General features: G+C 37.5%; 1 protein-coding gene across 1 annotated transcript in view; it reads left to right on the top strand.

Moving 5' to 3' along the window:
• The window catches only part of GPC6 (glypican 6), a 1084450-nt gene that overhangs the window by 733347 nt on the left and 323500 nt on the right, over positions 1-27603 (top strand). Inside the window, exon 4 of the mRNA XM_027116003.1 lies at positions 8454-8619. Coding sequence (XP_026971804.1) covers positions 8454-8619 — 166 coding nt within the window. The remainder of the gene's footprint in view (positions 1-8453; positions 8620-27603) is intronic.

Here is a 27603-nt window from a genome sequence, read left to right as displayed (position 1 = left end):
ATGAAAAGCTGCTCAACATCACTAATTATTAGAGAGATGCAAATCAAAACTACAATGAGATACCATCTCACACCAATTAGAATGGGCATCATCAGAAAATCTACAAACAACAAATGCTGGCGAGGGTGTGGAGAAAAGGGAACCCTCTTGCACTGTTGGTAGCAATGTAAATTGATACAGCCACTGTGGAGAACAGTATGGAGGTTCCTTAAAAAACTAAAAATAGAATTACCATATGATCCAGCAATCCCACTACTGGGCATATACCCAGAGAAAACCATAATTCAAAAAGACACATGCACCCCAATGTTCATTGCAGCTCTATTTACAATAGCCAGGACATGGAAGCAACCTAAATGCCCATTGACAGACGAATGGTTAAAGAAGATGTGGTACATATATACTGTGGAATATTACTCTGCCATAAAAAGGAACAAAATTCGGTCATTTGTAGAGACGTGGATGGATCTAGAGACTGTCATACAGATTGAAGTAAGTCAGAAAGAGAAAAACAAATATTGTATATTAATGCATAAACGTGGAACCTAGAAAAATGGTACAGGTGAAGCAGTTTGCAGGGCAGAAATTGAGACACAGATGTAGAGAACAAACGTATGGACACTAAGGGAGGAAAATGGTTGGGATGGGGGTGGTGGTGGTGTGATGAATTGGGAGATTGGGATTGACATGTAGACACTAATATGTATAAAATGGACAACTAATGAGAACCTGCTGTAGAAAATACATAAATAAATAAGAAAAGAAAAGAAAAGAATAATCTAATGTTATACCTTAAGGAACTAGAAAAAAAAAAGAGTAAACTGAAACCAACATTTTATTTATCTCCACTCTAATCTTTATTATTTCCTTCCTTTTGCTAACTTTGGTTTTAGTCTGCTCTTATTTTTCTAGCTCCTTAAGGTATCACATTAGGTTATTAATTTGAGATATTCTCTTTTAATGTAGGCATTTGTGGCTATAATTTTTTGCATGTTGTGTTTTCATTTTTATTTAGCTAATTATTTTCTAATTTCCCTAGTGAGTTCTTCTTTAACCTCTTGGTTGTATAGGTGTGTGTGGCTTAATTTCCACATATTCGTGAATTTTCCAGTTTTCCTTCTTACATTGATTTCCAGCTTTATTCTGCTGTGATCAGAGGGGATACTTTATATGATTGCAGTCTTTTTAAATTTCCTGAGCCTTGAGATTTAGCAATGCGCTTTAACTGATGTTTAGCCATCTCATTAGTTTATTATTAAGCACCCTCCTAGTTGCTGTTTGTTTTTTTTAATTAGACTCCAGAGTTCCAATAAAGTTGATCCTGTCAGGTTTTACTAGTTTCATGGTTACTTCAGTGAAAGGACTGATTCTTGAAGTTTCCTACTCCACCATTTCTGTGATGTCACCCATCTCCCATGCTTATCTTTGCAGACATCTGTTACTTGACTTTCTTCAGAAGCCATCCCCATCTTTATCCTTACCTCCCAATTTTGAGCCAAATGCCCTTTTTTGGGGCTCCCTTTACACTGCACTTCCCGAAGACAAATAATTTTTTCCCTGAATTGATTTGGAAGTGAATGTATTCTGAACATCCCAACACTGGTAGAAGGTCTCCTTATTCATCCCCATAAATGTTGGATTAATGCAAGTTGCATGAGTGAATAAAGAAGAAACAGATTTATGTTCTCATGAACTTACTACAAAGCCAATTTATAGGTTGCTAATTGTTAAAGGATTATAATTAAAAAGTACTTAACAGGAAAGCTACTTTTAATGTAATTTAATCATTCTTGAGGACTTCAGAAGACACTTCAGAATCTCATGATACATTAGGTTGATGAGTAGAAACATCTTATCATTTAATATGACTACAGATTAGAAACTGTGGAGGATGGCATCTACTGTTGCTGAAAAGCACATTTTGAATTTATTGTAGTTAAATAAGTCATTTACATTAACTTGTTTGTCTTTGGAGACACATCTGTCTTCTGACAGATACGTTTATTTGATTATTTTGACTATATGATTTCCATAGAAACAAGCACTTGCTAGGTATTTGTTCATTGTATGTAAGTAAAGATTTATAACTTTCCCTTGTTTTTTTGCTTTTTAAAACTACTTGAAGCGAAATCTTATTTTACATTGGCTACTATTAGGAATTGTTAATGTGAGCACCAAAGCATGAAATGTTGGTCCAGGTACAGAAATCTTAAATATATTAAAGACCCGAAATGAATTGCTATTATATGGCTAAGGATACGCTATGCCTCAAATTGCATTTCGAAAACATAAGAATTACTTGCTATAACATCCTGACACACATGGTTAGCCAGGTAGATAAGTCTTAGTCCTACCTCCCAATACAGATTTATTAAGGACTCTTTTTGTATTCCTTGCCATGTTTCAATGTATCTTGCTTTTTTTACCTTTTAAAAAAGAAACACAAACAACAAAAAAACCACAAACTAAGAGCTCAATTATTTTTATGTTATTTAATTTATTTTTCAGTTAATTTTACAAGGAACTCTTGTTATAAATTGTATTGTTGCTCCTCAAGTTGTATTATTATTCCTCGAAACTAGTCAACTATAAGTCATTCATTGTACAGACACAGCATCAAAAGAAGTTAACAGAAGGACTAAACCCATGTTGCAAAGATTTCATATTGAAATATTACTTGGTTAACTCACAAACTTCTGTCTATCTTTCCCGGAGTAGGATAATGGAGTAAGAACCATTGACTATTTTCTTTTTTCCCTCTAATATTGTAAATTCTTGACAACGTATTATTAGTGGTGAAGGACAACATGTAAAAGTTATGTGAAAACACAAATAAGTACAAAAAGGAATGTTGTCATCATCTTTTTTTCTTCACTTAAAAACGTTGTTTTATTTGTGCCAAGTAGGCCCCACTTTCATAAACATTATAATTTACTCTTTTACCTAAGTTTATTTCCCAGTCTACGTTGAATATCTAGGAAGCTACAGCTACATTTTTCAAAAATATCAAAAATCCACATTACCAACTAAAAAAACTCAACATTTGGTTTCTGTAGCTGTATTGTAGTCTTTATTGTTGCTAAATGAGCACAGTTTTCTTCAGTAGGAAATTTTTTCTAATAGTTCACAAAATTTACAAATTCGTGGCATTTTTGAGATCTTATTCTATCCTAAATTTTAAATAAGAGTTTAAAATATTTATTTATTTACTTGACTGCATTGGGTCCTAGTTGTGGCATGCGGGATCTTTTGTTGCAGCGCGTGGGCTTCTCTAGTTGCGGCGTGTGGGCTTCTCTCTAGTTGTGGCATGGTCTCTAGAGCACACGGGCTCAGTGGTTGCACCACACGGGCTCTCTAGTTGTGGCACGCGGGCTCCAGAGTATGTGGGCTCAGTAGTTGTGGCATGCAGGCTCCAGAGCATGTGGGGTCAGTAGTTGTGGCACACAGGCTCCCTAGTTGTAGTGCTCCGGCTCCAGAGCATGTGGGCTCACTAGTTGCAGTGCACAGGCTTAGTTGCCCCACGGCATGTGGGATCTTAGTTCCCTGACCAGAGATCTAACCCATGTCCCCTGCATTGGAAGGCGGATTCTCAACCATTGGACCACCAGAGAAGTCCTTAAGTATGAGTTTTTAGAACTCCTTTCTTTACTTTGGTTTTGCCAAATATATAGTTGTATCTATTGTTTCAGAATTATTGTTGTTGTTGTTTTAATGCTGCATATTTTCTAGAGACCAGCTGGTGAATGATTTTGTATCTGATGCGTATGAGAGCCTATTGAAATTAAAATCCTAGTATGGAAATTACTCAGAGGAAACTCACCACAAATTTAAACATAGATAATACACCCATTAGAATGACTAAAACAAAAAATAGTAATAATACCAAATACTGGCATGGATGTGAGGAAAACTGGGTCTCTCGCGTATTGCTGGTGGAAATGTGGAACATGCCGCACTGATCTAGAAAATAATTTGGCAGTTTTTTACAAACTAAACACACTCACCATCTGATCCATCAATTGTGCTTTCGGGCATTTATCCCAGATAAATGAAAACTTATGTTTGTGCCAAAAAACTGTACATGAATGCTTATAGCGACTTTATTCCTAATAGCAAAGTACTGGAAACAACCCAAGTATCCTTCAGTGAGTGAAGAGTTCAACAAATTTGGTACATCCAAACAATAGAATACTACTCAGCAATAAAAAGGAGTGAATACATGCAACAACTTGAATGGACCTCCAAGGTATTATGCTCAGTTTAAAAAAAATGAAGCTCAATATGTTATTGGGTTGGCCAAAAAGTTCATTTGGGTTTTTCCGTAAGATGGTATGGAAAAACCCGAACAAACGTTTTGGCCAGCCCACATACAAAGTATTGATATATGATTCCTAAAATGATAAAATTATAGAGATGACAGATAGATTAGTGTTTGCCTGGTGATAGGGACAAGGGGTGGGGTGGAGGAAACACAAGAGAGTTCTTCTGTGGTGATGGAAAAGTTCTGTAAGTCGATTTTGGTGTGGTTACACAAATCTATACATAGGATTAAATTGCATAGAAGTGTCTACACACACACACACACACACACACATATGAATGCAGGTTGAAAAAATCATGAAAACTGAATAGGTCTATAAACTCACTGGCAGCAATGTATCAACCTTAATTTCCTCATTTTGATATTGTCCTACAGCTATATGAGATGTTTCCATTGAGGGAAGGTGAGTGAAGGGTACCCAGGACTCCACTGGTTTTGCCGCTTCTTATGAGTCTATATTGATTTCAATATTAAAAGACTTTTTAAGAGTAGCTGTAGCACAATTATTAAACACTATTAAACATTTAAAAATAGAACCAGCACTTCATACAATTGGCATTTAAAACAACCTTCTTTTCAGAGGCTTACTTCTAAAAGTCTTCAGTTTGAAGTGGTGATTTTTTATTTCAATTCAAGCATGCAGTTGTGTCGAAAAATATGGTCTGTGAACAGAAAAGCTTCAACTTTGCTCCTCCGCTCGGTTTTCTTCTTCTTAAAATGCCCTTTATTTGACCAAGAAGGATATCATTTCCCAAAGTACCGAGAGAGCCATATTTAACTTGAACAGCACTGTTCTTTTAGGTTATTAAGGCTGTTCAATTTTCACTATTTGTTGCTACCCTGAGTTGGAGACTCTTCTGAAACGTCAGACTGAGAAAACTGTACTAGTTCCAACACACACACACACACACACACACACACACACACATACACACACAGAGCAAAGCTTTGGAATTAGTGCAATCAATAACCTTTGAAAACAGAATTTAAAAGCAACAATTGAAAGCTAAGATGTATAAAACTATCTTGTGCCTTTTTTCTTTGAATATCAGCGTAACCAAGGAATCAAGAAACACACTACAGAGTTCAACTGAAAAAGCATTTATTGAGTACCTATATATCATAATCGTAATACCTTATAATGGCATGCATGTTATGCAGAGTGGCACAGGTTATAATGATGATAAAAGAGTCCACACTCTCCAAGGGATCTCCAATCTGCATCCTCCATATTGACAAATACCCTAGGTTTTATACTGGCACATTTAGTGAGAAGAAGCAAAGCATCATATAATACCAATGGTGAGAAAACAAAAAATCCAACAGAGTCAAAGGAAGAAATAGCTTAGCCGGCTTGGGTGAAAATAGGATAGGTCTCTGGAGAGAGACATCAAGGTCAGGAGAGGAATTGCAAGGCTGTGAAAATCAAAACCCTATGGACAGTGGTTTGTAGGACTACAGCCATATACCAAATAATAAAATGTATAAGAAATCGGAATTCCATAGACAGAGTTATCCTCTCTGTTCTCTGAATGGTACGGGATACATGTAGATAAAATAAATTAAAAAAAAATTCTGCCCAATTGTGGATAAAATTTGGCATTTTCAACAAAATATCCTATAGATATTAGATATCCTATATCTATTAGATAAATAGACATGGTGGCACAGATGTATGCTCAAAAGAAAAATCACCAGACTCCTCTCTTTTGTTCTCAGTTTTTCGTTTTTGTTTTGTTGTTGGAAAATATGTCTTAGAATTAGTGGATACTAATACATTCTCTAAATAGTTATATAAATAAAGGCTAATTATGGACTTCCCTGGTGGCGCCGTGGTTAAGAATCCGCCTGCCAATGCAGGGGACACGGGTTCGAGCCCTGGTCCTGGAGGATCCCACATGCCGCGGAGCAACTAAGCCTATGCGCCACAACTACTGAGCCTGCGCTCTAGAGCCCACAAACCACAACTACTGAGCCCACGCGCCACAACTACTGAAGCCCACGCGCCTAGAGCCTGTGCTCTGCAACAAAGAGAAGCCACCGCAATGAAGAGTAGCCCCCACTCGATGCAACTGGAGAAAGCCCGCGCACAGCAACGAAGACCTAACGCAGGCAAAAATAAATAAATAAGTTTTTTTTTAATTAAAAACAAAAGAAAGGCTAGTTATATTTTACTTTATTTGATTTGGACTACTTAATGTGCTACTTTTTATTGTTGATCGGGTTAATTCAGTTTTATTAAAGCCAACATTAAATTACCAGGAAAAATAAAAATCAAAAGGTTAATATGTTATTTTGAAATGTATTACAAATAAGGTGGATTAATGGATGGGTGAGAAGGATAGATAGATGTGTGAAAAATCAGTGTAAGAAAACGTTAAATGTAGAATCTAGGAGTGGGGATATGGGTGTTCACTATAAAAATCTTTCAATTTGTCTGTATGTTTGAAAATTTTCATAAAATTTTGGAAAGAAAATGCAAAAAAGGAAAAACATCAAAAGGACAACCAGAGATTTCGGTGCCCAGATAGATAGATAGATAGATAGACAGATAGATTGATAGATTGCTTCATTTTCTGAAATAATAAACTAGGGACTTTGTCAGTATTCTTGACCTCAAACAAATAGACTGCCAAATATTTCTCCAGCAAAGATGGTTTATTCAGGACCAACAGAGAATTGCAATTTAGCAAAGGAAAGAGAGCACTTCTTTAGAGGGAAAAGAAAGTTGGGAGGGCTGTGATAAACAAAGAGTCCATGGCTTTTCATTGGCTGAGTCCTTGCCAGGAAAGGAGTCTTTCTTCTTGCCATTGGGCTCTGCTCTCCTTGCAGGGCTTGAGAGCTCCCCCTTCTGGTCTCCCAACTCTATTTAATTGAGGGTTTCATTCATTAATTTTTTACAGTATACAGCAATTAAAAAAATGTTACAGAAACCGAAGCCTGGCATTAGAAACCTCAAATGTGGTTTCTAGGTAAAGGATAAAATGCTGGAGATTAGCTTTGGGAGTGGAAAGTATCCATTTATATGGAAATACCTTTTCCTGGCCCACCTTTACATTGTGTTATGCTTTGTCAGTATCTGAATGTTCTGGGCATATATTGTCACCTGGGGGCCCAGATCTGTCCGATAAGACTCTAACTCTCCAGGAGATCCAAATGATACAGGTTGGGCTTGCCTTCAGATGGAGAGCACAAGAACAGAAACGTAGCTACTTAACTTAAAGATCAACATGATATGGAACCAACCAAAAAAATACCTCACTAATGTTTATATCCAGTCATGAAAAAGAGCTTTCTGTATTTTTTTCTGATTTTGGTCCACACCATTTTAAATATTCTTTCCTCTTAAAGTCAAATTGGAATTTTCAGTGAGTCTAAAAAAGACCTGATTGGTTTAGAATTGATTAACCTAGGAGTATTCACTGCTTATCGTATTCAAGGTAAATAGCACTTGATTATCGGTTGATTAGTAGCTCCTCTGAATTACTGCAAGCATTTCTCTTCACATTCAACATTGGATCCATCTTCCAAAGTTCCCAGAACTGCAAAGCTTCAGATTCCTGAAGAGGGTGCCTTGACAGTTCCATTGCTTCTAAGCAGGCCTGGATCTCAGAAATCCCAGACAAGTTGATATTGATCCTTTTTAAAAAGTTATGTACAAAGGAAGTGTTTCTGCAAACCTCCTTCAGAAACAGGGTCAAATAACCAGTTGGAAAATTTTCTAAAGGTGTCACATTAAACTTTAATAATACCTTCATTTTTATGGGGTTTTAACTTTGGAAATTGCTTTCACATGCATTATCTCATTGCATGTTCTATTTCATTGAAACAGTGTCTAGGTTTTAGGGCTAAATTGCAATGACATAGATATCAAAATGTTGACAAGGACAATTCAAGAAAAATGATTACTACTATGCCAAACAGAAGTATTGACAAGGAACTGACTGACTTTAAGATCAAGTACTACAGTGTGTTCAGATTCTGATGGTTCCTTTAGCCTGCTGCCCTACTGCTGGAGCTTTCTCAGAGCCATTTCACCTTTTTTTTTTCAAGGAGGAAATGAGTCACTTCTTTTTGTCTCCTTCCATCCTTCTTATTTCTGATTTTCTTTTTCTTTTCAATCAATCTCCAGGTGAGCCCGACCCCAGGCTGCATCCGTGCACTCATGAAGATGCTGTACTGCCCTTACTGTCGGGGACTCCCCACGGTGAGACCATGCAACAACTACTGCCTCAATGTCATGAAGGGCTGCCTGGCAAATCAGGCTGATCTCGACACCGAGTGGAATCTGTTTATAGGTAAGGAGCGGCTCAGCGGATCCAAGGACAGGGGTGTGGGAACAGCAGGCGTTCGTGGTACCTGATGGGCAGGTCCAAACTGGTGATGACTTGTAGAGACTAGGAGGATTAAAACAAACACAGGTGCGTGCGCGTGCACACACACACACACACAGAGGCGCGCGCGCACACACACAGCGTTTAGCAAATTATAAATATATTGCATTTTTCTTTATTTTTTGTAAACCTGAAAAATAAGACTTCCTGGTCTGTTGTGAAGGACAGTCCTGTTAAAGATTGTACGAACCAGCTGTACTGAATTAGCTGATCTCTCTGATGAAGATAAAAGTAATCTTGTTGAATTTCTGGGAGCTCCTGTGAGTAAGGGACATTTTAGAAAAGAATCTTGTTTTAAGAAAAAGCCCACAGTACTGTCTCTTTCTTATTTGTAGTATCTCAACATAGTCACAGATATTAGTAAACAATTCCTTCCTTAAACATCTATGATGAAAATAACTCAATATTTTTGCTAAAATATGCAGATTTTCTTCCTCAGTCTCTAGAGAAGAATGTTTTCAGCACAGCAGCATGAAACAGCCTTCCTGTCTTTAGAAGGGAGGAAGGAGGGAGGTGGGGAGATACAGGGAAGTTCTGTGAATCGCCACTGTGGTCTGGAGTGGCAGAAACCACTCATGGGTCTGCGCTGCCAACAGATATTTCCCAAATAGCTATCCAAGGATGAAAGGACAAATTTCATAGGTAGGCTTCTCCCAGGAAAATACACAGACCTTGAAAGAGTAAATGTGTTTTCTCCCCCTCTGTCAAATGGCCTTCAAATAAAAGTACTTTCAATTGCTTTTACTGGGATTGCATAGTGACAAGCAGAGTGCTGCCAGTAACAGTGGCACTCGTCAGCCTCAGAGGGACTAAGTTATTTATGCAAACCTCTAAACCAGAAGGCTTGAGTAAAGTCTTCTGACATCTAAGATTTGGGTAGGAAAGGAAAAAGATGCATCGGAATGCAAAGAAACCTTAGCCCACCGTGCAAAAACGCGCATTCAGCCTTGGCGTCAAAAGCCATTACCTGACACACTATTATGCTTAGGAAGCCCAGAGAAAACTGTTTTGAAGTTTTAGAAAAAAGATTTTAGAGTGGGTAGATCCAAATGGAAGTCATCCAACAAAATCTCAGAAATCATTACAGAGAGAATAAACTGATGTATTCTTCTCTCTCCCTTCAGTGGGAGGACAAAATCCTTTTGTATGATCTTGGGTTACCTCATTTGAGAAATGAAGGAGTTTTTTAAAAGTTAATCATTAAGGTACCTTTCTAACTCAAAAATGATATGATTCTTTGCTACGATTTTTGTTCTTTGCTAAGATTTTGGAGAGAAGTATGAATATTTTTTAAAAAGTAAGCTTGATCTTCTAAAATATGAATTTACATGAATTTTGGCAAAGACGCTACCTAAATAATGCTAATTAAAAAATACTCTCATCCTTCATTAGTCTACTCAATTCAAAAGGAAAAAGTAATTCAAATGTATTATATTGGTATAATCATATTGTCACTTGCATACGTAAAGCCTAAACTAAAACAATTTTATAAATCATTGAGAGTGGTAAAATTAAAACAAATCTGTAAATTAAATGCAAACTATAAATAAAAAAAAACTTAACGTTACCCAAAAAAGTACTCTCATCAAGAAATCTAAAAAGATTTACCTATTTAGAAAAACAGGTAAAACCTCATAGCATCACCACTCTTGAGTCATAAAGATTATTCATACGGTTTGGTTGAAACTGCCATAATTCATAACACAGTTAAACTGTTTTGGTCAGTTTGCAATCTATTGATGAAAGTAGGCATGTGGATTTTGTTAAGTAGAGCAGGACATGATTAAAAATGAGAATATGGGCTTTTTAACTTGTAAGAGCAACAGTGACTGCTTAATTGGCTTTTTTTTCTCAGTCCTGGCTGGGTATTTGACGTGAAACAAATCCTTATACTTCAATCAACTGGGTTTCCTAGATGCCAGTTTGATGTGAAATTGAATATCTGGAAAATTATTTCATTTAAAAACCTAAAATTTGAACCCAGCCTATGTTGGAGTACCTGATGTTGTACCATACATTGGAAGGGAACCTCATGGTAATCCTACCATCTTAATATATTTCATACCTCTTGCTCCCCTATCTCATTTTTTATTTGTCCTAGAGATCGCTAAGAAAATTCTTCCAATTTTCTTTCTTTGGGTTTTCCTATGGCATTGAGAATTGACCACCCACCTAGACTTATAGGGCAAAATATGTTCTTACTAATACTTGTCCGGATGTGAAGTGTTAGTTCACGAATTCAGTACGTGAATTAGTCAAATGTGCCAGGTCCATTTCCTATACAGATACATCCAAGATGACAGTGTTCATGAATGCAGCAGCAAAAGATCAGTGAGCAAATCAGTAATTCAACAAAAATTATATATAATAGCCCTCTCTCTGATTAGCACCTGCATCCTATCACTCCTGGGCTCCCAGCATCTTGTCATCAAACCCTTTACTCCTACTGCTGTCAATTGCACGTGCTGTCTCTGTCTGCTACGTTAATGTCCTAGTTTATACATTTTTAATACATGGTCATCTAAAATGTTAACAGTGACATTCAGGCAACCATCAATAAAAACAAAGATCGAACTGGTGGCACATTCTCATCATCTTTAATTATGAATTAATTGAAAGTGATTTGTAACGATTTAGAATTCAGTTGGTGTCTGCATCATGTCAAAAGAAAGGCACTCCACTGATAAAATGAAATGTTTTAAGTGTTCAAGTAAAAACCCCAGTGGTATTCCATTCAGTTCTGAGGTCCTGTAGTTTTTTTTTTTTTTTCTTTTTTGTTTTTTTTAATCCTAGGGGAAAAATAAATCAGGAGTTCTACTTGGGATATATTTTCATAGTCTGAGGGAAAACGGTTTGTGGGCAGAACGCAGTCGTTTCGGTAATGTCCTGTGGTTCTTTTGAGTGTTTGGCATTGATACCAGCATTCCACAGATAAGAGTTGTTCCATTGGACAAGGGACCACGTTGCAGATTACACCTAGCTTGTGAGCACAAAAGTTAAGGCTGAAGTTACATTTATATGGCTATAATAAATCTTGCTTCTACTTAAAAATCTAGGATATGTGGGAAAGCCTCCTCCTAACATCTGGTACCTTCTGTAACTAGAGAATAGAATGGACTGAGAATTAGAAAGGAAAAAAAAATGGTTTTTCAGTATTAGGAAGCAAATGTTGGTGAGACTAAAGATGGATTCTGTGTTGTTCTGTAATTTTTTTATTACTGAAATGCTGTAGGATACTTATTACTGTAAGTAAAAGGCAAAATGATCTCTATAGTTCCATATAAAAGTGAGACCTTAACGTGTTTTTTCCCAACATGGGAGCTTAAGTTTTCAGGTTATCCCAGTTAGTGAACGCTTATACTCTTAACATATTAATTCAACTCATTATATTGAGTAAGCTAGACACGTACATTTTTTTGCCCTCAGGGAATTTGATGTAGTTAAATTAATTAATTATCAACTGTGATGAAGTGTTATGAAAATAGAAGCACGGGATGCTAAGTTTCTCCTCAGCGGGGGAACTTAACCTCATCCGGGGGGTCAGGGAAGCCCTACCTTGCTAAGTATAGAATAAAATACTTATTCTATTGAATAAGTATTGAATTATCATTGTCAAACATAGTTGATGTTGAGCAGCCGTAATATATATAATTGTGACATTATAGGCCCCAAGTATTAGCAAGTCCCCGTGACGATTTCAATAGGTCTAGCGCGGTCTATCAGCGGTTCTTAAATACTTCGTTTATTTTTAACACGTTTTATGATCAACTCTCACCACCACCGCTGCCACTGACTTGAAATGATAAGATTTGGAAAAATGTGTGTTCCTTTTTGTCCAGAAAAGGTTGAGTTCTCTGGTCTATTGGTACCCTCTAATGAGGGAGAGACAGAAGAGCAGTATTTTTAATTTAAGCCTTTAGGCCTTGGGCACTCGTAGATCAGACAAACCAGTGATATCAAACTTTCTGGGCTTTCTTCCTCCTTTCAAACCAATCAATTACTAAAGTCTCAAGACAGAAAACTGGCAGGAGAACACAAACAGAAAACCCAGTGTAAGTACCACATCTGTGCCAGGCCAAGAGACAATGCAGTGTGTACTGTTCATTCATCCTCTCGTTTATTCATATATACAGCACATGTTTGCTGAGTGTCTAGCATGGATCTTGCTCTGGTGTAAGCATTGGAGTAGAGAAGATAAGGCCCTGCCTGCTGGGAACAGGACTCCATATATATGTTCTTTGAATGGAATAAATGGAAACAAGTAGGCAGAGGAATGGACAGGAATGCAGGAAGAGGCTGTTCTGTTTTACTTTGTAAGTCTACTCTTTTAATGGAAGTATGACTAATTCAGTCATTTAAAAAGTGCATATCCCTGTTGTTAACGGACTCTATGAGTGCAGGGATGGCAGAAACAAATCAGATAATGTGCCTGGTTCTTTCATTGTGACAGCTGCTATCAAGTTGTAAATTAGAGCCAGCCGCAAGGAAGCTGTGTTAGGTCAGTCAGAGGACTCGTGTTGTATTATAAATGGCTGTTTGGGGGCGCGGATGACTTTCTTAGGACCTGTAAGAGTTGTTTTATCCTCAGGGTATTCAGTGTATTCACAACTTTCTATCTGGGGGAAATGTTGCTAGATAAACATGTATCGTTTCTTATAAGTAAACTTGGGTTATCTCTTTATAAAATGTACAGGACTGTGAGATGTTGCATTTCAGAAGGATATAAAATAAACACAAGGAGCTATTTCAAGCGTTTGTATAAGATACTCCTTTCAAAGACTTTCTTAAGCATGAAATCCTATAAATCTGATGCATGTTTTAGTTATAAAGAATTCCGTAGTAAATGTGATATGACTGTGGCTGATATATCCTGAAATGCCGTGTTTCAAAAACCTCTAGACCCTAAACATAGAAAATTATTTCAAGAACTGTAGCTAGCAGCAAGCTCTCAAGGCTTCTTCATCTCTACTTTGTATAGAGCAGACAAGAGCCTATTCAATAATACAGGCCAGAAACTCAACTCTTAAATTGAGGAACAATATAGCCAAAGCAATTATGGTAGAACCTGATCTCACTGTTAGCTATAGAACTTACTTTTGCCCTTGTGCGTTCCTAGAAGCACCAAGAAAGATTTAAAAAAAAAAACAACAGAAACACTTTATTTTCTATCAGTTGAAATCTAACCCCTGTCAAACCTCTGCCTTCCTTTTATAGTCATTGATTCAATATTCCTCATTTCTCATGGACATTTATCATATGCTGTGTTCTCTCTGTAATGCTGGCAGAATGCATAAGCAATGCTAACTACTCACTGAGAAAAAGAAAAAAGAAAGAAAACAGTTGGCTGGTACCCAGCAGCCTTTCACGAGCAGCATTTGTTATCAATTTCCTACATTTAGAAAGCGGTTTACTTCTGAACTCTGCATACGTGAAAATATTTCTCTGTGGCACAAGAGGGTTAAAGTCTTAAGGGTGGTATAATGTATGGGGTGATTCAGCAAACACAGAGGGAGGCATTTCCTGACCTCTGAACACTTACTAATACTGATCAGAAACTCAGGGGATTCATGGGACTTGAATTTCCATTCTGAATCAAGCAGATTTTCCCATGGATCAAAGCAGGCAAAGCACATGAAACCTAAAATTCCTTGGTGTAACAGACAAGCAGCCCTTCTAAGGTATGCATATGTGTTTCCCTGATCCCCAGTGCCAACTCCTGTTCGTCCATCTCTTCCAGTTCGCACATACTCAACTTCTATACAATTTATAATTATAGTTATTCCATTTTCTACTTACTGATGACGATAAATGATATTCTAAATTAGAGTTTCAAGCTGGAATTCATGGTACAATATAATATGACACTAAGCAATGGTCTGTAACATGGCATACCTATTTTTGCAAGTATAAAATTCTTTAGGATATAAAATGTTCCATTTATAATGGGAATTTCACTGAAATACCTCTCCTGCCTTATCATGCTCTCCAATTTCAATGAGAACCAGTTACAGAAGGATTTCGTTTACCAGGAGAAAGCAGAGCACATCAGAATTATTCAACGTGGCTCGAGAATTGCCTTTGTGTTTGGGATTTTACCTTTTGCTTTTAATTTACACTTCAATTTCAGGGTTTCCTAAAGATAAATGGTTTAATTTGATAATTATTTCAAAAAGTACTTGTGTTTAATAATCAACATCTGATTTTAGTAACATGATCGTTTTCACTGTCATGTTTTCAAGTTCAAACTATAACACAAGATGTCTGGCTTTGGGCATGCCAAGAGAAAATATTTGATGATTCTTTAGAATGGGATTCAACAGATTCCAAGTTAAATAGATCCCAGAAACCCAGGCAAAAATCAGACACTACCATTAGCCCGGTGACATGCTTAGCAATTCTGATTTCAGGAGATGAGAGAAACATGAGGTAGAAGAAAGCGTTGTGCTGTAGAAGCTAGAAAATAAGAAATATAGATAGGGTGACGTTAGTGGATTGGTAAAGAAAACACTAAAACACGTGACTGTTTACAAATAGCAAACTTATAACACGTCCCAAGGCCACTGCGACCTAAAAGTCCTTCATGTGGTGACCTGTTTAATAGAATAAAGGAGTGGGGGAAGTTACCTCCTGAAGTATTGAGATCACTCTAAAAGTCCTGATTAGTAGCTAAGATGAAAATCTTTATTTTAACCCAAATAAGAAATCCTTGTATAATGTTGCTGTACTTTATTAAAACATCTTAATAACAGTAGTGTTCAATGAGGGTACTTGGACTTCATTTCTCAAAAACATAACATTTACATTAACATAGATATAATTAAATCTTAAATAGAAGTATGTTAGATAGAAGAATCAATAGATCCTCCAATTGCTCTAAAAGTTCCTTTAATTCATGATTATCTCAAGAGTAGAACTGCTGATCACGTCTTAATGTTTGAGTCACTTTTGAAATTAGTTTTGATTTTCCTCAGACTGTTTCTTTAACACTAAAAAAGTCTTTTTGAATCATTCTTTTCATCTTCTTTTCTTTGTGGATTGTTTATTATGAGCAACCTCCAAGGAACCAGGGGAGAAGCCAGATTAGAAGAGACGGGCCTGTGAATTATTCTGATGGTTAAAAACAGGTTTTCATTGGTTACTCTAAAAGGGAAATGGGTATAAATGTCCTTGGGAGTAATTTAAACTTTTGAGAACCTTCATGGTCTGTGAAAACTGTGAACTTGTAAGTCACTTAAAAATATTGTTTCGGGCTTCCCTGGTGGCACAGTGGTTGAGAGTCTGCCTGCCGATGCAGGGGACATGGGTTCATGCCCCGGTCCGGGAAGATCCCACATGCCGCGAGCGGCTGGGCCCATGAGCCATGGCCGCTGAGCCTGCGCGTCTGGAGCCTGTGCTCCGCAACGGGAGAGGCCACAACAGTGTGAGGCCCGCGTACGGCAAAAAAAAAAAAAAAAAAAATTGTGTCTACAGATGTTTGGGAAGATAGCCAGGAGAGAATTTAAATTAAAATAGAGCATGAAATATGCCTTGTCCTTCAAACAACAGCTTATATATAAATCCCACATAAAAAAAAGATATGTCCTCGATTTTTTTCTTTGCATGGATTTAAATAATTTGCTACATTAAGAATTCCTTTATTATGACCTCTGAAGAAGTGAAAATTAGAAAGAGAAATGAAAAATAAGTCATTGAATATATGACATTACCCCAAGAAGAGATATATCTATAAGTATCACATTTTTATTCTTTAAGGTGCAGGGATCTTCTAGAAAGAAAGATAACACTGATAATTAAATGTCAAAAAAAAAAAAAAAGGTCAGTATTCACCACTAAAATCTCAATGCTCAGGAAATTAACTGATTTAATGAGAGGCCTAAATATAATATCAGATGGAATAAATAAGCTGGTAGATGTGAGAGAGTTTTGGAAGTACTCTTGGGTTGCCAGAGCTGATGTGGTTTTGAGATTGACTGAATCAGAAAGTGACTCCTGTCTTACCTCGGCCCTACATCTATCTCCCATAGCGTCATACCAGCTTGAAAAAGTCACGTCTCCCAGAGGAAGCAGAACCATTCTTACGTAAAAGAGTTTGTTGACTTCAAGAAGGAGAGTATTCTCAGAATCCATGACAATCAGCTGGGGAGGGCAGTTTGGAGCCCTTGATCTTATTACTTACCGATAGGTCTCCTGATTTTCTAAATTCAACGTCCTAGACTTTTTTTAGATTAGTTCTTTATCTTTAACATAGTTTAGTGCTCCAGATTCTTCTGTGTTAACATAGTCATAGCAATGTATTCCGTAGTCCAAAATCTATGTGTGACACCCAACCAGATGGGAAAACTGAAATCACCGATAGTCCTAAGAGTGTTAGGCAGGAATAATTCTACAAATACAGTGCACAGTGCACTTTTAAGGTGTGGATCGTGCTAGGAGCTGACTTCTAGAAGGTAACTCCGCAAAGTGAAATATATATGCATACATCCCTTCATTCATCAGCCTTGTAGTATTTTCTGTTGAATTGCTGTGTCTGAATATAAAATATTTGGCAAGTTCACGGTGACCCGATTTAATATATGCGTAATACTGCCATTTATTGGTTGAAGATGCAAATCTGTACTCCTCAAGGTTGTCCATGAGAGAATGAATGTTCAAGTGTGCCTTGCTATTTACCTGCAGTTATAGTATCCAAATTCTAAAACTATGAGAGAGTTGTAAGAAACTTTATTCCCCTTTTTGGGTGGTTCTGGGTTCCATTTGGAGAACATGACATGCGTATAACAATAGCTAACATGTATTGGACATTTACTTTCTATCAGGCAATATTGTAATCTTTTTACACTTTGCATCCTTACCACAAACCTATGAAGTGGTCAATATTATGATTTCCATTGTACAGATAAGTGACCTGTCCAAGGTCATCCAACATGCAATGCCAGGATTTGGCTTCAGAGCCCAGGTTTTACTAAGTGTTTAGGAAGTAACTCTTAGTCTCTGGCTATATGGATTGATGGGTATATTGGGAGAAATTGAGTATTTACTCTTGCCGGCACTGTCCAATAGGATTTTTTGCATCAGTGGAAATAATCTAGGTCTGAGCTGTCCAGCACAGTATCACTAGCCACATGTAGCTATTGAGTACTTTAAATATGTCTAATGAGACTGATCAACTGAATTTTTATTTTATTTTATTTTGATTAATTTAAATTTAGTCACATGTAGCTTTTGAGCACTTAAAATGTGACTAATATGTCTGAGGAGCTAAATTTCTCGTTTCATTATTTTAATTTATTTTAATCTCTCTAAGTGGTTAGGGCTTACTCTATTGGACAGTGCAAGTTTAGACCATTAAAACACCTATAATTTCCATCACATGGCTCAGCATCTGAATATGTCCAGTTCTCTTCCAAAAGGTGTTTATTAGATGCCTTTTTTATGCTTAGATCAAGACTGGGCATATGGTGGACACAAAGGAAATAAAAACTGTACTACCCAATCCTGAGAAATTTTAATTTTCCAAAGAGAAGAAAAGTGTGCTTTCAAAGTGGGAGTTTGGTTAAGTGAAGACCACATAGTTGCAAGCAGTAGTCCTTGAATCACTGCATGAATTTGAATCCTGACTCCAACATATATTATTGTGTGTGACTTGGCGAACATTATTTAACCTTCATAAATCTCAGGTGTTTTCTCATCAATAAACTGGAGATAATAGAACCCACCTCTTAGCTTTGTGAGGATTAAACTAGATAATGTATATACATACATCTGAAGGATAAGACATGTCCACAAAGGTGGCACTGAAGGAGAAGCCATGTGGGTTTCTGTTCAGGTAAATAACCTATGAAGGTATGAGCAGAAAATAGAAAGTAGGGAATAGAAAGCAACAGAGTAGGCAAGGAGACAGTGGAAGATCAGGGTACTAGAATCATGCATACAAAAGAGGTAACAAGGGCAGGCTGAAAACCACAGGAAAAATGGTAAGAGGATAGTTAATCAGGAAGAATTGAAGGGACAAGATTAGAGAAAGTGCACCTCATCACAAAAGCTTCTTTTTATGCCTGTTTCTGGGTTTGCCTTAGCTCCTGGGAGGCAGAATCCATCCCAGTAGAGAGGACCTTGCTATTGCTCAGGTGAATAAGCACTTGGTGACACTAAGATGAAAAAACAGTGGTGCAAAGGTAAGAATAAGCATGATGTGCTTAAGTGCTTGTGAGGAAACCAGGCAAGCTGAAATAGACATGCTTGCTGGTGTGTACTGGAAGGTAGGATTGGTCAGGACTGAATCGTTGAAGCCTTGAAATTCAGGCCAAATACTTGACTTTCTTTTGTCTTGTAGGCAATGACAAGTCACAGGGCATTTTTATCCAAAGAATGGCAGGATCTAAGCAATAGTCTGGCATCAGATAAAGGATGGATAAGACCACTGGTAGTGAGACTGTCACCTAAGCGTGGCATGGGAGGAGAAAAGAAGACAGCACTAATGATAGAGGTGAAAGTAAAAATTTATAGGACTTCATGGCTAAATATAGGCAACTAAATGTAGAGGGTAAAGAAAGAAACACATCAGATCTACGATAAACCTGTGAAAGAAGGAGGGTGCTGTCAGCCAATAGAAAAGCTAGCTCAGGACATGGCAAACATGGATTTCTTCCATCTATTTAGTGCTTGTTGGACTTGAGAAACAGTGGTCCCCAAAATAGGAATGTCCAATTGAATGCTGAAAATAGTAGTGTTTTATGTTCCTAGAACAGGAGACAGGGATGCCAAGAACCATTGGAGGGTTTCCACTCCAAATGATTCCGTAGCCAACTTCCCTAATCAACTCTGTCAGATTGTGTCCTGAATCCCTTCTTGTGGGTACCACACAGGTGCCTGCATGTTCTCCCCCTGTGAGATTATACTATCTTTACCCCTAAATGTTAAACATTTAACAGCCGGCTCATCAATGTGAATTCTCAGAACGAGCCTTTTTCTGTACTCCCCAACCTCTTTAATCAAGTGTAGTTAGAATGTCAACTGTGTAAATATGTGAATGCTTAGCGGGATGAGTCAATGGAAACATGCATTGATTGCTCCCCAAGATATATTTTCTCACAATTCAGGAACCCCTTGATGGTCATATTTATCATATATATTGAGATTTTATCATTGCAGTCAATCCAAGAGGAAAGTATTTTCTATTGGCTTTGACTTTTGCCATCCTCCATGCATGAAATCTAGGGTTACTTTGTTCATTTCTGGCCAATGCCAAGTTCTGAATTTCATATTGAGGCATGGAATTTGTTAATTTTATAAAAACAAAACCGTGCCTCTAGGGCATTCATTTCCTTCGCTGGCAAGAACGCCATGTATTAGAAAGCAGCCCCTTCATTGCATACCATATGGTACAGCTGTCACCAATGAAAACTCAACTTGTAAGGACCAATGTAATCTATTCATTAGTTTCTGAACATGGAGTCCCCCCTAGGAGCAAGGCAAACACACACAATGCAGCTTTTGCAATGCAACATTGGAAGGAGCAGTGAGTTTTTTTTTTTTTGTTTTTGAATCTCATAGTGCCAAGTTACTGATTTAAGAATGCCCTAGAGTATAAATTATTTCTCCAAACCCCTATAATGACTTTTGTCAAATGCCTTCTGCTTAGCCCATTAAAGGTGAAAACCATGAAATATTATTTGATTTGTAACCCAAGAAAATGCCCTAAAACCACCTGTCCCTCTTTGGAAAGCCGCCAGAATAAAGTGAGAGTAAAGGTCGCGTCTGAGAACAATCATTGGAGGTTGCAGCATGTGGCTCTGATCAAAGGTTGAGCCCATGGCTACATGTAGGCTTCCAGTCTCTTTGGGAGGATTTCCATTTATTTTTCTTAACCCACATAGGAATCCTGGGTTTTGAGGTCAACATTTCAAATAGTTTAATAGTGGCCATACAACATTAAAAAAAAAAAAGAAAAAAACCTGATGTTGAATTGTGTTGAATAGTTATCATGTTTTCCTTTGAATTTGATTTGGAGAAGCTGATTTCAGGATACATTTAATTTCCATGTGGAATTGGTAGATATTAAACTCCACTTCTCCTGAGTGCCTCGGGTATTTTTTAAAAATCACTTGAATTCTGCTGTGCCATCCATCGATTCCTATACATTTCATCAGTGATCACTGGGCATCGGATTGCCAGTGTTCATCACAAGCTTCTTAAATTAACCTGCAACGTGTAAGACAAGAAAAGTTGAATTTAAAGCTACATCCGGGCATTTTTTTAAGACGCAGAAATTAACAGCTTGGAAATGCAGAGTCATAAAGTTTAAGGATCATTTGACGAATTGATTATAAGATAAAAATCAAATTATTTTATCTGAAACTTCTTAATCTGGCAGAGAAACATGAGCGATGCTATGATGGTTTAGGAACGCGCCCGTGATCCTTCCTGATTAACTGTGTCCATTTATACAGGAATGTTGCAGTAATCTATACTAACTGAGAAAAGGACATCAGCATTATATTATCGCCTTCTAGAAGGCATTCGGGAACTTATTTAAGATTTAGGCTTGACTTTTTACTGACTACTTATTGGCTGTCAGGTAATATTATATCTGATATTTTTATACTTTAAGAAATGAGCCATACTTAGCGTGTCATTTTTGCTTAGAGTGTTTCTTTATTTCATTTAAGTATCTTAACATTCTCCTGAACATACAAACTCTTTTTGTTGATCATTTAAAAAGACACTTTTAGCTAAGCCTTTAGTTGAATGAATAAAATTCCAAATTAGAGGATCTTACATACCAGGGGTTTAATATATGTATATTGCATTAAGCTTGACAAGTGGGTTTTGTATACTAGAGACTATGATAAAGAAATGGCTTTACAAATGGTTATTCTCCAATTTTGATCTGCTTGAAATCGAATTATTTTTTAACATTTATTTTGAAATAATTTTTGACGTACAGAAAAGTTGCAAAAATAGTATAGTTCACATATACCCTTATTCGTTTTATCCTAATGTTAACAACATACATACGTAACCATATAGTACAACAGTCAAAACCAGGAAATTAACATCGATAAATAATTATAGATATATTGATATACTATATATTTATACTATTTATACTATACTATTTATACCATACTATTTATAGTATATTGATATACTATATATAGATATACTATTATTAACTAAACTACAGATCTCATTCTAATTTTACTAGTTTACCTTTTTCGTGTTTTGGGATCTAATTCAGGGTCCCACATGCATTTCGATGTCTTCTCTTCTCATTCTCTCCCAGTGTGTGACAGCTTCTCCACTTTCCTTGTCTTTTATGATCTTGATACTTTCAATGAGGACTAATCAGCTCTTGAGCAGATTTATTCTCAAATAATATTTTTTAATGTTGGGGAAACATTTTTATTGTTTCCTAAACTCGCATAATGTACCTGGACTTCATCACAAATGTTTTCCTGTAGTAGAGTTCTGAGAAATAAGTAGGAGCATGCGAAGACTACTGTAATTACTGCAATTATGGAAAAGTAATTTACTGGCTGTATAAATTGAACAGATTTCAAATAGAGCGGATAGGCCGTAAAAAGCGAGCAGGATATTGAAAATAAATATTTTGGGAGCTGGGAAATTGCTGATTAAATGCACATACCAAACGTAAATATTTTGCTAACGTTTGTATAACTTAGTTTCTTAAAACTAAAACCATAAGATTTTTTTTTAATTAAAGAAAATCAAATAGGTGCTAAGACGATCGAATGTCTGCAGACATCATTCCTCCTCTTGTCCATCTGGTAGATATGAGACACCTAAAAAAACTTACATTTTGTGATAACTGGGTTAAAATTAAGCCAAAAAAAAAAAAAACCTTGCAGAATTCTTTCTAAATTTATAATTAGTTAAAGCCCATTTAGGGATGATTCATTGTGGGAAATGGTGAAAATATTTAAAAGAGGTGGGGAGCATGATAGAGGAAAAGATCACGAAATCTGGTTCCAGAAAGACCTAAAGTAAAGCCCCAACTCAGCCACTTGTTAGTTGTCTAGAAATCTGTGGCCTCCAGCATTCACAGGTTCTTGTGCTAAAACCAGGTGGTTTTCCAAGAAAATAGCACTACCCCGAGGTATGTCCTCTGCCAATGCCATGTTCACATCTGCACAAGCAAAACCTCCCAAGGGGCCTGTAAGCTTCAGAAGAGGATGTCAGTAACATGAATTACCTAGATTCACAACAGCAAGTTCTTCTGCATTATTTTATTTAATCATCAAAACAGTCCTAAGAGACAGGTGAAATTATTGTCCCCATTTTACAGAGCAGGAAAGTGAGCCTCAGAGAACTCCAGGTCACACTGCCCTGAAGTGGTGGAGCCAGGGTGCCAGGCCAGGTTTGTCAGAAGCAAAGCCCACGTTTTTAATGGGTAGGCTGTGCGGCCCACCCAGAGGAGAGCCAGAGAAGGTAGGTCTGCTGCCAATCACAGACATAGAGAAACTGGCCTCCACATTCCATCCACAGCGGTAACTATGAAGTCACTTTTTAGTTTGGTTTTTGATCAAAAAATAACATTTACAAAATGTTGCACACAGGCCCCTTAACCTTTCAGCTTAGATAAGATGTCTTCTGAATTATAAGACTGAAACCTGGTGGGCTATATCACTTTGAACGCTTGTAGAATTACTTATACAACACTATACTCAGTCTGATCAGCAGTCTGCAGTGAAGTTCTTCTAAGAACCGTCGGAGTTGAGCTCACTACTGAGCTAATTATGGAGATGCCCTGGAGAAAGCATCCCACCATATCATGCAGGGTCCCCTTTAATGGACTTAGAACGTCAGGAAAATCTAGTTCCCAAACAGCTAGTTTGATCTCACCTAATGGAAAATGTAATTATCGTAAGCAGTCATTTTTCCTCTCATTGCTTCGACCCATTGACGTTCAGAGCAGCCCACCTTTATTTCGTGTAACATGAAAGTTTTATTATTACATCTTATCTGTGGAGTCATCTCATTTTTCACTTTTCTGGATTTCTCTTTTATTTATGTTCTTTCCCTGTGTTTCTCTGTCCATATGCCATTTATGTCTGGCTTTCAATAAGGTTAAATTTTAAATAAACCTGCTCTACATCCCCTTCGGCAAGTTGCTTAAGATTTCTGAATCTTGGTCTTATTAGTTACGAGGTGCCTTCCTTTCTTGGATGTCAGGATAAAAGTAATGTGTGTAAAATAGGCAATGTAATGCAACTTGGTGATTAATAGGAGCTACGAATTGCCCCCCCGAGAAGTTTAAGGATTGTACTTCTTAAAACAAGTTTAAAGGTGAGAAAGGAACTTAAAATCTGTAGTAATATGAGAGAAAATATAATTCTGAATTATTTTATTATTAATCTGTTTAAAGAGTATTAATAATCATAAAAGTCTAATTAGGAGCCCAAGTACTAGAGAAGCCACTGCAATGAGAAGCCCGTGCACTGCAACAAAGAGTAGCCCCTGCTCACCGCAACTAGAGAAAGCCTGCACGCGGCAACGGAGACCCAAGGCAGCCATAACTAACTAACTAAATAAATAAATTTATAGAATAAAGTTTAAAAAAAAGTAAACACATTCCGTATTACTGGATATTCTCAAGATGTGTATTAAGGCATACTTAAATGAAAATATAAGAAGTTATTCTTAACTAAAGAATGCATAATGATTATATGAAATTAAAGGGCTCTTCTTTAGAGCATATAATTGTTCTTTTTTTTAAAAAAAAGAACAATCTCGTGCATTCTGTGCCACAGTCAACATAGGTTCAAGGAGATTTTTGCCTCATCCTGTACTTTCAGTGCACAGAATTTTGGGCTGAAAGTGATATAAGCTATGGGAACAACTTTTAATGAATTTCAGAAATTCTTTGAAGTTTATATTTCTTATAAAAGATGTTATAAACACCATGAATTATGTAAAACATTTTTTGATTCAACAATATTTGATAAATATCTAGAGTGGAGTTCTACCAAGCAAGGCAATAGGAATAAAAACATGAATAAGACACGGCACCTGTACACCAAGCTCTCAGTCTAGGGGGGAGAGACACACAAATAGTTAACTACAGTGTCGCGTTAATCCTGCTAAAATCCAGCTACATCTGTTGAAAAATGCTAGGGCAAAACAGGTGGGAGTGATTAATGTTACCTAGATGAAGGCAAAGCAGGCTTTTCAAGGGAGGTGATATTTGAACTGGGTCTTGAAATATGAAAGGAAATTGACCAGGCACTCAGGCCAGCTTGTGCATTGCAAGCAGAGGGTGCAGCAAGGGCAAAGAAATGGTGCGACAAAAGTGCATGACTTGTTTTTAAAACTGGTCTAACTAAACCACAGAGTGCATAGGTGGGTTGGCAGGTGAGGGGAAAGGGAGAAAATGCCTACAGGTATAATTATTGAAAAATTGTCTGGGCCCAGGTTATGAACCATCTCATGTGCTATGCTGTGGTGTTGATGAATTTATGCCGTGGAGATTCAAATTTATGCTGCAAGACTGGGAGACAATTAACTGTGCTTAAAATATATCAAATCCATGCCCCTCCTTTAAAACTTCTCTCAGTTTCCCCTGTCCTAAACCCTGTCAACTGCTGTTAGTGTCTGCTCCACAGAGTTTAACACTTAAGTAGTACTAATTTGTGTAGGGTGCTTCTTTTTCATTTGTTTCATTCTTCCCCCTGTCATCCTCTTCCACATCCAATTTTAAGTTTCTTAGAGGCTTATCTGAGTCAGGCTATTAATTATTTGGGTCTTAATGTCACCAAAGCTAAGGTGAGGAGCCATGTTGTTAATGGTTCTCCATCAAAGCTCTGCCCTCAGGGGTCTCTGGCTCTTTGGGGTCTCAGGGGATCCCTTAGGAACGTTCTCCTTCTGCACCGCGCTTTCTCACACTCACCACCGTGGTGCTACTGTTCACAGGGCTCAGTACTCACTTAGGCGGCATCTTATAAATACATCCTCCTTAGGCAGCTGTCACATCATCTCCCATTTTTCTCAGCGCTCAGCTTCTACCAAATAAGCATGTCACAAAGGGTTGTAGGGAAACTTAAAAATCAGTGACTTCATTTTTGAAGAGAATGACTGTCGTGGGTAATTGACAGAATGGCTGCATCTTCTGAAGAGAAGCAGGGGAAATTGTGCAGAAGCTAAACGTTTTTGCCACTCTGTAGAGTTAAACTCTGGAACTACTTTCAAGGGGATACGTGCTGAGTGTTTTTCAACCGCTGGCTCTTGAATCAGAATTCTGCAGGGTCACTGGCATTTTTTTAAAAGCTCCACTGGTAATTTTAATAAATAACTAGAGCTGATTTCTTGGATTAGAAAGTTAGCACTACTTTTGAAATGTCATAGGGACTATAGATGTCACATGCTACATAACAAGAATTATTGAATAGTTGTTGAAATATTGTTTTAAAATGTCTACCACATCCTTTTGGCTGTTACCCAACAAACTCACAAGATACTCTGAGAAAGAAATAGAGACTACAATGAAAGAGGATCCTTGTTTAAATCTGACCACATACCCAATTAGCCCAGGACAGTCCCTGTGGACCTGGCATAGTTATAAACATCCACTTTCAAAATTGTTCTAGTTTAGGCAATAAATGATATGCTCACTCTATCTGTATTTGACTCCTGGGCTTTATGAGCCCATGTTCTGTGTAGTTACTACTTGGGGGAACATTGAGACATCTTTTTCCATAATGACTAGGAGAAAAGGGGAAAAAAAGTAGCTTTCTAGGTGTTGTACTAATAAATCAACACAGAATAATATTTCCTTGTTTCAGAGATTTAGGTACTTATATTTAGAAAAACTACCTAGCTTAATTATTAAAATTAAGGAAATACAGGAAAAAGTATTAGCAGAAATAGGTTTTAAAAACAGAGTTCAGGAAAGCGAGTCTGGGCAGAGTAGATGCTAAATTAGAGGGATGTGAACATCCTGCTAATAATAATAAGGATGAAAAGTCCTATAAGGCATATTTCTTAGTTTTTTTCTAACTCTTTGCACACCAGATGGCATTCTGGGTCCTGATATGAGTTGTTCAGCTTCTGTGATCAAAAGAGCGGGGACTCTCAACAGAGGAGGTGAGACTTACTAGCTCTGGAGAGGAATACCTCCACTGCACAAATGCCACTGCCATTTCGGTTTATACATGTGGTTATAGTTGGGACCAGTCTCACCAGGATGCCCAGTTGCCACTGGGTGTGCCATAAAGCCCAGCCTCTGTGTCAGCGAACCTGAGGGGTGAACCTGAGCCAGTGGTAATTTCATTTAGGTCACTGGATCTCAAGGCTTAGGGAGCACTGGAACCATCTGGAGGGCTTATTAAACCATAGGGCACTGGGCACCACCCTCAGAATTTCTAATTCACTTTATCTGGTGTGGGGATTCTAACAGGACACAAGTGCTGCTGACTGGGCCCCACTTTGATAAGGACTAAACCAAATAATCCCACCTTTTGATGCCTCTTGGCAGCCAGCCAGCAGCCTCCCCAGAGCCTTGATCTGCCTTTCCTTCTCTTTGGAACCCTACCCACCTTCAAACCTGCCCCTAGGAAAAAGAATTCAGAAGAGTACATCTAATCCACGGGGCTCACAAAGCCAGCTATGTCGTCATTCCTTTGTACTTTGGAAGAACGTGTTCACCGTGTGGGTGAGGAAACATGTGGGAAATTCACTGAATTTCTTATATTAATCTGTCAGTGTAATCATGGGGGAGTGATTTTGGCTTTAAAGCAAACACTTCTTGTGCACTCTATTATAGAGAGCTGTGGAGTGATCTGAGTTTGAAATCCCAATTCATCTTTTATTTTCCACACAGGCAGGCACACACACACACACACACACACACACACACACACACACACACAC

The sequence above is a fragment of the Aethalodelphis obliquidens genome, unplaced genomic scaffold, assembly GCF_003676395.1.
Source record: "Aethalodelphis obliquidens isolate GAN/ISIS:26980383/991018 unplaced genomic scaffold, ASM367639v1 scaffold15, whole genome shotgun sequence".
Taxonomy (NCBI): domain Eukaryota; kingdom Metazoa; phylum Chordata; class Mammalia; order Artiodactyla; family Delphinidae; genus Aethalodelphis; species Aethalodelphis obliquidens.
Note: the sequence above shows the minus strand (reverse complement) of the source record. Positions and strands in the feature narration are given on the sequence as shown.